General features: G+C 35.4%; 1 protein-coding gene and 1 long non-coding RNA gene across 2 annotated transcripts; one reads left to right on the top strand and one right to left on the bottom strand.

The window, feature by feature from the left end:
- The first annotated feature begins 810 nt into the window (after positions 1–810).
- Positions 811–2,644, top strand: LOC106392352. The gene is made up of 3 exons (XR_001278764.3): positions 811–2,005; positions 2,124–2,196; positions 2,373–2,644. It is a non-coding gene; the product is annotated as an uncharacterized LOC106392352 (long non-coding RNA).
- A 2,466-nt stretch (positions 2,645–5,110) lies between these two features.
- LOC106390632 (putative methylesterase 12, chloroplastic) lies at positions 5,111–9,386 on the bottom strand. Its single transcript, XM_013831136.3, has 5 exons — positions 8,814–9,386; positions 8,072–8,311; positions 7,828–7,971; positions 7,434–7,568; positions 5,111–5,484 (listed from the first exon to the last, which is right to left on the bottom strand). Exons 1-5 carry the CDS (start codon positions 9,084–9,086, stop codon positions 5,212–5,214), a joined length of 1,065 nt encoding a protein of 354 aa, XP_013686590.1. The 5' UTR covers positions 9,087–9,386; the 3' UTR covers positions 5,111–5,211.
- Between the last annotated feature and the right edge of the window lie 854 nt (positions 9,387–10,240).

Genomic DNA, 10,240 nt, shown 5'->3' with positions numbered 1-10,240 from the left:
AAGACGAAAGTTCGATCGGAATGGAGGCCGGAGCTCGGTGAGCGGCGGTAGGGAAACTACTAGTCGACAAGAACGTTAAAGAGTGAAAACCCTAATTCTAGCCGCCAAGTGAGTGTGTGTCTGTTCGGATCCCCTGCTCGTTTCTCTCCGCTCTCCTTTTATAGGTGGGCCCTCAGTCTTTCTGACCTAATGGGGTCGTTATTGTTAGGCCGATAGTCAGGCCGATAGTCAGGGCGAATGATCCTTCTTGGTAGAGCCGGACACACGCTCGACTTGGTGGAACGGGAACGACAGCTAGACTCCTTTTTGACTCGTCGGGAGCCATCAGAAGGAGCCGAAACCACAAGTCAACTTACTGGGGCGACTTCCTTATTTCTCAGGCCAATGGGTGGACACAGTCCGACCCCTATAACAACCACCCTTTGGTCGTGGTTGTTGTTATTCTCATTTTTCTTTTGATCTCTTCTTCCTTGCAAACTTTTTTAGATCTAGATCTCCACTCCTTCAATCCAGGTGAGGGGGTTTCAACAACCAGTTCTTATCTTGATCTTCTATATTTCATGATGTTGAATAGGATTTCTTAGCTGCCATGAATGTTGTTAGGCTGGTAGATCCATGCATGCTGCATAAGAATGTTCACATTGTTAAAGGACTAAATGGACAACTTTGTGTTATGTGATGGATTGAGTGATGATATTGTGTGATAAAAAATGAACGAGCTAGGTTTCTAGATGAATTAAATGAACTGCTTATTGAGATGATTGTTGAGTATTATATTATGTGATGTATGTGATACTGAAAACAATTGCCTCTGGGAATGAGATTAGAGATGTGATCAGAGGCACTGGTATGATTGAATCATATTGAGTATGGACATAAGTGCCTATGAGACCGTAGGGCGGGCAGTTCCTGATTGAGCTAAAGCGGCCACAAGCGAATAGTCAAGTAGGAGCTGCAGGTGGAAAATGTCAGGGATTTGAGGTGTAAAGAGTTATTGTTGTGAACTTATGTGTTGGATGATAATGTTCTATGTAATGATAGTGATGAGTTGTGGTGATGTGGGTTTTTAACTGTTGACAACTAGTTAGTTCTCGTTGTCCATTGAGTAGTATAGTTGCTCATGATGAAAAGCTGATATAGTGCTATATCACTGAGTAATCGATTTTCTCATCCTCTTTTTCCATTTCCTTGTGTAAAGAACTGTATATGGTCGGGTTGGTGGATTTAAATAGAAAAAAGAACGTTTGAGAATCATGAAAACAATGAGAAGACGCAATGGCTAGCCTTCAGGTGTAGAAATGATTGTCAATCCCGCGTTCTTTGAATTGCCCAGGTGAGTGGGGGTTACAATTTGGTATCAAGACCTATGTTAAGATCCCTCCATGCTATCATAAGGGATCAGTGCGTGCTATTTTAAAAAATCTTATTTTAGTTTGCGAAATTGTGTGAAAAATTATGGTCTTCGAAAACCTCTGTGTAATATTTTTAAGGGAAAATTGTAAAATAGAACAGAAAAACAACTGCATTGTCCCTATACAATAATATCAACTATAACTTGTTTTATTATAAACCCAACAAAGTCCTTCGTAAAATTGTTTTTTTTTTGTTTATATTCATTTGTAAAATATAATTAAAAATACCAACTTAATAATTACAAAGTAAAAAATAGAAAAATACATTTATCCCTAAAATCTAACATGACGAACCCTAATTTCCCATTCCCCTCTTTGGTCTCATCACCCGACGAATCGCTCCTCCACTCCGGCTATCCGCAGCTGCAACTCCAGTGAATCGACTCACCGGTGCACCTCCTCCTGGTCGTCGATGTTTATCTTCCTTCTCCTTACAAGAGAATCATGGATTCTTGATTTAATCTCTCTCTTCTCCGATAGAAACAAAGTGAATCACTTCACCGGAATCTCAAACCCGCGCCTTACTGTTTCAAACAGAGATCTCTTCGATTGTGTTACCCTTCATGTTTACTCATCGACCTAATCATTTTCAAGTAAGTTCTTAGATTGTCTTTCGTTTGTACTTTGGATTGTTATGATTAAGGGAAAGATGAACTTTTGATTGTACATTGTCTAATTTTTATTGTTATAATTTACGATCATTGATTTCAGTACAGAGTATGGAGCTTCACATTTGGTTACTGACTTCTCTCCTTTACGGGAAATTAGAAGCTGTAGAGACGAGGTTGTGAAGAGAACTAGTGATTCATTAGCAATACATGAAATTTTAATACTTATTTTGCTAATATAGAATGATGAACTACAAATAGACGATGATGGCTGAATGAATAACCCATTTTGTGTTTTTTTTTCATGGCATATGTAGAAGAGGTTGTTAAAATGGTTTTGTCTTCTTTCTAGGTTCCACCTCCGGGTAAAGATTCCTTATATAATAGACTGTTCCTAATGGGAATTGAAGCTGTTCTTGGTCTTGCACCTGCACCAGAATACACTTTCCTTAGCTTATCTATGTTTCTCCTGTTGGAAACTACTTCAAGGTTGTTCAAGCTTGACTAGTGGATACTTAGTGAGAGTTGTTATGACTTTGGATTTAGTTACTGGTAATTGTTATGTATGTGTTACGTGTTGTACTCGGATTCTTGTAAACAATAGTAAATGTGTTTTAGCTGTAAGTTGTTTCACTCTTTTCTCATGATTTTCTCTCACAAGAGCCATTCTAAGGACTCCGTGGCTCTCTATTATTACTTTGCAGCATGTCTTCGATACACCTCAAAAGAAAGCTTGCCCATATTTTTGTCCATTGTTTCAAAAGTTATGATTAGGGTAAGACAGTTTTCAGGGTTTACATGATTGTACATGTGTAACTAAAAATACTTATTCAGCTGTGGCTATTTTTCAGAGACTGTACGAGTGTCATCAACTGAAATAATATGAGAATATGTGTGTGAGTAAACAAGCAAGCTATACACATTTTTTTACAAATCACAATGATAAACAGCTATTTATATGTATCTAATAAGCCATCACATCAAACATGTTATTTGACTAAGATTTACAAATATAGTTCACACCACAAATAGGATTTAAACCCTAAACCCTTAATCACATAGGGTTCAAACCCTAAAGCCTAAATCAAAAAAATAGTGATTATGAATTTAGTGTTTAATAAGTTTAGTGTTTAACAAATTAAATTTAGTGTTGTAGAAATTAGAATTTAATGTACTTGTTGATTTTCTTAAAAAATTGATACAGAAACACGTAAATTTTGGAAAATTAAGATTTAGAAAATATTCTCTTAACAAATTTGGGAGAGATTTAAGAAATATTGTGATTACGAATTTGGTAGAACTCAAATTCTGTCGTCCGTAGACTGAAGACAGGCTTGGTAGACTACAAAATCCTGCTAAGGTAGAATATAGTATTGAGGTAGATAATGCAATCACAATGTCGTAGAGTATAGATATATATATATATATATATATATGCAGATTTTATGTTTCCGTGTTAGTAGATATAATCATAAAACGGAGTTCGTCGAATCTACCTTAGTTCAGATCATAGGAAAAATGGCAGTTAATTCAATCTGCGATGGTAGACTAATGACCATTAAGTAGATATTTCGTTTTAAGAGCTACAGATAGTTATATAGTTAACCGAAACTACAATCTACATGGTCGCAGATACTAAATTGTGTTTTATGCTATCCATAGATCAAAAAATGAAATTGTGTTCCCCTAGTATTTAGTCAACCAAAATATTTTCATATAATTTTTCATATTTTTCTGACTCTTAAAATACTTGATATGAATTTTTAAAGTTGGCCAAGGATATCTAAGTTCAAAATTAGAGATGGCAATCAAGGACCTGGACCGCGGGCCTGGCCCGTAAAGGCTTGCTGCGGGGCGGGATTGGACCTCCATTTGGTAAGCCCGCAAAATTGTGGGCCTCGCGGAACGGGTTCAAAGCGGGACGGGTCGAAAGTGGGACGGGTCGAAAGCGGGATGGGCTTAACCTGCGGGATTTTGAAGACCCGTAGCCCTAAGTCCCTATTTCTGCTTTCGCCTAAAACATTGAGAGAGAGAGAGAAGGTGATTCGACGTTATGTAGCTCCGGTGATGGTGGTTTTAGGGTCGATGATGCTTCCGGTCTCCCAAGCGCCTTCAATCTGCACCGATGGAGCTTCTTCGAGTCATCATAAGAAGTTTGAAAACTCACTTTCCACCGAAGAAGAAGATCTAGTTCCCGCCATGAGTTCTTCATAGTTTTGCCTATATGTATTTGTTCACATTATCATACATTTTGGAGTTTTAGGTTTCAATATATCTTTAACTAACTTCTATTATTCTTATTTGCAGAAGATGAAGTTGATGGTGAAGAAGAGAAATTTTCATCTTTTTGTCTCTTGTTGGTGATAAAGATGAAGAACAAGAAGTGTGATTGGTGTTTTTTTTATATCTATTTTTGGGATTCACATTTTTGATTTGGTGTTGGTTTTATTTAATTTTGGATTCAGAAAACTAAAGCATTTGTTATGAAATTATGAGTTATAATATTTGGATTCAACAACTAAAGTATTGTTTATTTAAAAAATGTTTGGAATCTAACAAAAATAAATAAACTAGTGTTTTGATCCAACTAAAATCTTCAACTAACAAGGGTATTGCCTTATCCAGTTCAATCCTCGACTAAACTCACTTACTGATGCGTCATGAAACTGATAAAGCGTCCTGAATCATGTCTTGAAGCGTTCATGAGTCATATGTCTGTTTGTAATTCTATGTCCCGCGGGCCGATCCGTAAAGGCCTACATGTTTTGCGGTACGGGTTTGGTCAGCCATTTTGAGGACCGCAGTCCGCGCGGACCTGACCCGCCGTGATCCGCTCGAAGACGAGCCCGGTGCGGTAAAGGACGGGACGGGAAGGATCAACCTGTTTGACATTCCTATTCAAAATGGACCAAAAAAATTTTTTTATGGCAAAGAGATACTGTAGTTGTTTTTCTGTTCCGTTTTGGTAATTTTTTCTATTTTTAAAGCCACCACTATATCACGTGTAGATTCCTTTTAACGGTTTTGTTTGGTATTTGACGTAAGACGAATTATACTGAAGTTTAGAAGTTTTTTTTTTTTTTGTTAAGTCTGAAGTTTAGAAGTTGACAAATGTAAAGTATTATACATGATCTCTTTAGCAAAAAAAATAATTATACATGGTCGAGTGAATTAAAGATCTAACTCTCTTTTTAAGGAATCTGAGCGATCTCAAGAAGGATCTTGTGAAGAGACTGAGGTTTAGAGAAGAAAGGACAATGATCACTTCCTTTGATCTTATAAACTCCTTCGGGACTATTCTCTCTCACAAGTTTCTCCTGAACGTCTGGTGAGAGAGCAAAGTCATCAAGCGTCTGAACATAGAATCTCCGACTTTTCCCATATCTTTCTGCACTCAGCGACAGTTTCTCCATCATTGGACCCAATGGTACTGCTCGCATTGAAATCATCGACAATGCTATGTCCTGAGAAAAAAACAGGTTAAGGCACATTTATGAGTTCTGTCTAGTTTGTTGACGTATTCTTTAAAGATCAACAAGACAACAACCATGGTTGACAAACACAAATCAACAACAATGCACCAAAAATAATTACTAATTAAGAAAATATACACTGCATATCAGTTTTTTTTTTTTTTTTTTTCACTGCATTTCAGTTTTCTCACAAATAATTATTTTTTTCCTATGCTAGTTGATTGAATTTCATTTTGTAATCTATCTTATTAAAAAAGGAATATTGTGTTAGGTCTAACATTTAGTCATGTGTTATATAACATAAAATATCAATGATTAATTAAAACATTATAACAACATTAACTTAATTATGGAAATATCATGCTACTATCTATGTTCCTAACAATACAAAGGGAAATTGCCAAAAATATATTTTCAAGGTACTACTTTTCATGTTTAAATTAACCATTTTTATCCTCATCGTTAATGAAGGGTAAAAGACATTTATAACTTTTTGATTACCTTTGACAAAAAAAAAAAAACATATGGTTAACTAATCTAAACTTAAAAGATCAACTTTAAACCCTAAATCATCAACTTTAAACCCTAAACCATGAAACATCAACTCTAAACCTTAAACCCCGAAACATCAACTCTAAACCCTAAAACTTCAAATCTAAACCCTAAAACATCAACTCTAAACCTTAAACGTAAGCCCTAAACCCTAAATCTAAACTTAAAACATCAACTTTAAACCCTAAATCATCAACTCTAAACCCTAAACCATGAAACATCAACTCAAACCCTAAACCCTGAAACATCAACTCTAAACCCTAAACCTTCAAATCAAAACCCTAAAACATCAACTCTAAACCCTAAACGTAAATCCTGAACCCTAAACCTTATATTTTTCTGAAATTCGAACCCTAAACCCTAAACCTTCAAATCTAAACCCTAAAATATCAACTCTAAACCCTAAACGTAAACCCTAAACCCTAAATCTTCAAATCTAAATCGTAAAACATCAACTCTAGGGTTTTAGGGTTTAGGATTTAGGGTTTAGGGTTTAGAGTTGAAGGTTTCGGTTTTAGGGTTTAAAGTTGATGTTTTAGGGTTTATGGTTAATTTTTTAGGGTTTAGGGTTTAGAGTTTACTTTTTAGGGTTTAGGGTTTAGGGTTTAGTGTTGATAGTTTATGGTTTAGTGTTGATGGTTTAGGGTTTAGAGTTGAAGTTTAGGGTGTAGGGTTTAGAGTTGATGTTTTAGGGTTTAGAGTTAAAGGTTTAGGGTTTAGAGTTAAAGGTTTAGGGTTTAGGGTTTAGAGTTGATGTTTTAGGGTTTAGAGTTGAAGGTTTAGGGTTTAGGGTTTAGAGTTGATGTTTCGGGGTTTAGAGATTAGAGTTGATGTTTCATGGTTTAGGGTTTATTTCAAAAAAAAAATAGGGTTTAGGATAGATGGTTTAGGGTTTAGGGTTCGTATTTCAAAAACATAGGGTTTAGGATTGATGGTTTTGGTTTAGAGTTGAGTTTTAGGGTTTAGGGTTTGAATTTCGAAATAGTATAATTCAGAAAAAAATTAAAAAATTATTTTTTTAGATTTTTATTTATTTAAATATTTATTTATTATATATATAAAGAACATGAACATAAAAGTCTTTTGCCACTTAACGAAGAATGTATTTTTTAAAAATGTTCCTTCAGTGGTGGTATAAATGAAAAGTGGTAGCATGAAAATGGTAAACATATAATTTCCGCCAATACAAAACTCTCTTCTAAAGTGCGGATCAGAATCTAAGTCTTAATTAAAATGAAGTTTTTTTCTTTTTTGATAGTCACAAAAATATATTTTACATACAGTAAAAGATTTTGATTGATTAGTATCCAAAATTGAACCAAATCTGTAACAAAAACAGAAGCAAACAAAACCAAACAACAATTGGGCTATTCTTGTGCTGTGTTTACCTTATTGGGTGACTGATTGAAGTACAAGCTTTTCATGTGTTGCTTTTCAAAAGTGAACCCCGTTGCGGGCTTGTCCTTTCCATTTCGATGGATCAAGAACTGCGACTCTTTCATGAACCGTTCTGCAGAACCAAGCTGTGACAGAGACAGTTTGTAAGAGTTTGAGAACAAACAAAAACATTCACAAGATGAGGAAGATGGTTGAAAGTGACTCCACAACCCATGTTTAACTCTATGATTTTTCGTTTGATTTCTTAGAAAATTGTTAGCTTTTCTCCCAATATGTGTAAATAAATCTTTACCGAAGCTAAACTGAATATAATTATGTTGATTAAGAGAAAACAAAAAACAAATTCAAGAAACGAGTGTGAATTTTTTTTTGCTTAGTGTTTACCTGATCAGCATAGACATCGAAGGGTCTTTGTCCATCAGAAACCATAGTGGCACATATGAATACAGCTTTTGAGATTTTTTCAGGAAACAGCTCTAACGCATACGAAATACATGCACCTCCTGTACTGTGACCTACCAGAATCACCTGAAACAATCAACACTCATTGCTTCATGCATATGTATGTTTAGAATGAAAACCTTCCTTCCATGTTTCAAGATAAACCTGACACAAGCATTTGACTAACCTTTTCTTCCTCTGGAAGATTTTGAAGAAGCTTGATCAATGGTTTTGAATATTCTTCTAAAGTGGAAACACTATTTGGGTCAGCCATACTAAATCCAGATCCAGCAAGGTCAACTGTAACAGGAGATAGTCCACACTCTTCCAATGAAGCAACAGTTTTGTACCAACACCAAGCCCCAAACCCTTCACCATGTACAAGAACGACTTTCTTAACCGCCAAGCTCTCCACAAGATCAGGTACCTGAACAAACAAACAGATACTAACATCGGTTGGAACACGTAACATTGATGCGTTGTGACAGGACAATCATGAACAAAATTTGATATTCAAACAAAGTCATCTGCTTTTCTACTTGGTTCGTGCAATAACCAAAAAGAAGCTTCTTGTCACACTCTATGTTCTAATTACAATGAGGTAGTAGACCCTATGACAACAAATAATTGTGAACTTTTAAAAAAAAAAAAAAAAGAGGAAAGTCACTAGAGAACTTTTCAAAAGAATCAGAGAAAACAAACATTCTTACAAAGATAACACTTCTTGTTCTGGTCCCAACCTAATGTCAGTATCAGATTTTCAATCTCTACATACTTTTGACTCTCTCCTCAAACAAATACTAAGAAACCATATAAGAATCTTCTCTTACACAACCCATGTCTCGGATATGTTTAACACCAACAAACATCAACAAGCTAGTCCAAAGTCGAAATTTTTTTATCATTATTATAAAATTTGAGGAAATGACCTGCTTGTTATTTGAAAAAGGGTCAGAGAGAGTTTGTCTTCTGGAGCTAGTAGACCCGACACGTCTAGAAACGGACCCATCGAATCTCTGAGAAAGCTGAGCTTGATGAATAGCCATGGACAAAGCTCGTCGATGCAACATCTCTTCATCACCAAGCAGTTTCCTTTGAGAACGACTTACTCTCTTGCTTCTAGATCCATCTCCTCCTCCTCCTCCTCCTCCTGTTCTGATGGCAACATCTTTCTTCTTCATACAGATTACTCTATTACCCATCTTCCAAAATCCTCTCAGACGAGCACCACAAGTGTGTCTCTGAGTTTTCTAAAACGGGAAGTTATTAAATTTCCCGAGAAAACGGCTTTGATATTTTCTTTTTTTATTAAAAATCGGCTTTTTAATGTCCATTTGAAAGTTCAAAGGTTACAAGAAAAGATCTTTGGAGGTAGAGAGAGACAAGAAGGAGGAGAAGAGTGGGTGAAGAAGGAATCGGTTATTAATTACGCTAACGGACGTTTCAGATTTAAGACAAAGCAGCCAAAGTTTATAACTTTACTTCGTCTTTGTGTGTTGATATTTCTGGGACTTTGCTACATTTCGTGTCTCAACAAATAATAATCTAAAAAAAAAAAAAAACAAATAATACTCTTTTTCTTTTTATCATCTCTCAATTCATGAGATATGTTAAAGTCGATAATCTTTAAATAAACCATGCAAGATCAATTATATACATAACCTGATGGTGTCAGTTGGTCCTCACTTACAATGAGCATGATTCCCTGCAAATTCACCATGTTCAATAATCTTGCACTGTCAAGCATTGCTTAAGAATCAAACATTTGAGCAACCACTAACCTACACATATTTGCAGTCCAATCTAAGAAATCATATTTTTCTCTAGTGAACTAGACGGAAAGATAGAATAGCTTGAATCTAGCTTGAATCTAGTCAAAGTTACATGAAAATCAGAGAATTCAATTGTGAAGGTCTAAACATTCCTATACCTGAGAACTTCAAATTTACAATGAGATCAACAACAAGTTTTTAACGGAGGAGCATGTAGCGTTTACAAGCAACCAAATGTTATATTCTTGTAGTCAACCATGAAAATGCCTTTGTATACAAAATCGACGTTCCAACTACATGTCCCTCTTAACCAATGTTTTTTCTCGACCAGGAAACTCCACAATTGTTGTTATGATTAGACCAAGAGGCACCAATGTTACAATTCAGAATGTTTAGAGCCAAGACTCACCTTCTTTTTATTTTGTGGCTTTTTACTGCAGTTAAAAAGATAGATGTCATGATTGGTCGGTGATGTAACTTTAGAACTTTTACTTTAGAAATTAGGTTAGTAATTTTTTTAGCATCGGCTATAGATTTTTAGCATTGGCTCTAGAATTTTTTGTTGTAGATCTATTTTTAAAAAC

Source organism: Brassica napus, chromosome C9 (genome assembly GCF_020379485.1).
Source record: "Brassica napus cultivar Da-Ae chromosome C9, Da-Ae, whole genome shotgun sequence".
Classification (NCBI taxonomy): domain Eukaryota; kingdom Viridiplantae; phylum Streptophyta; class Magnoliopsida; order Brassicales; family Brassicaceae; genus Brassica; species Brassica napus.
Note: the sequence above shows the minus strand (reverse complement) of the source record. Positions and strands in the feature narration are given on the sequence as shown.

Bases quoted from the DNA above. Each gene is read 5' to 3' on its own strand.
- LOC106390632 (XM_013831136.3), bottom strand. From the start codon at position 9,086: ATGGGTAATAGAGTAATCTGTATGAAGAAGAAAGATGTTGCCATCAGA. The intron at 7,972-8,071 runs GTTAGTCAAATG...TGATTGTTTCAG, and splicing joins ATCTTCCAGAGGAAGAAAAG to GTGATTCTGGTAGGTCACAG. The intron at 5,485-7,433 runs GTAAACACAGCA...TTTTTTTCTCAG, and splicing joins TCAATCAGTCACCCAATAAG to GACATAGCATTGTCGATGAT.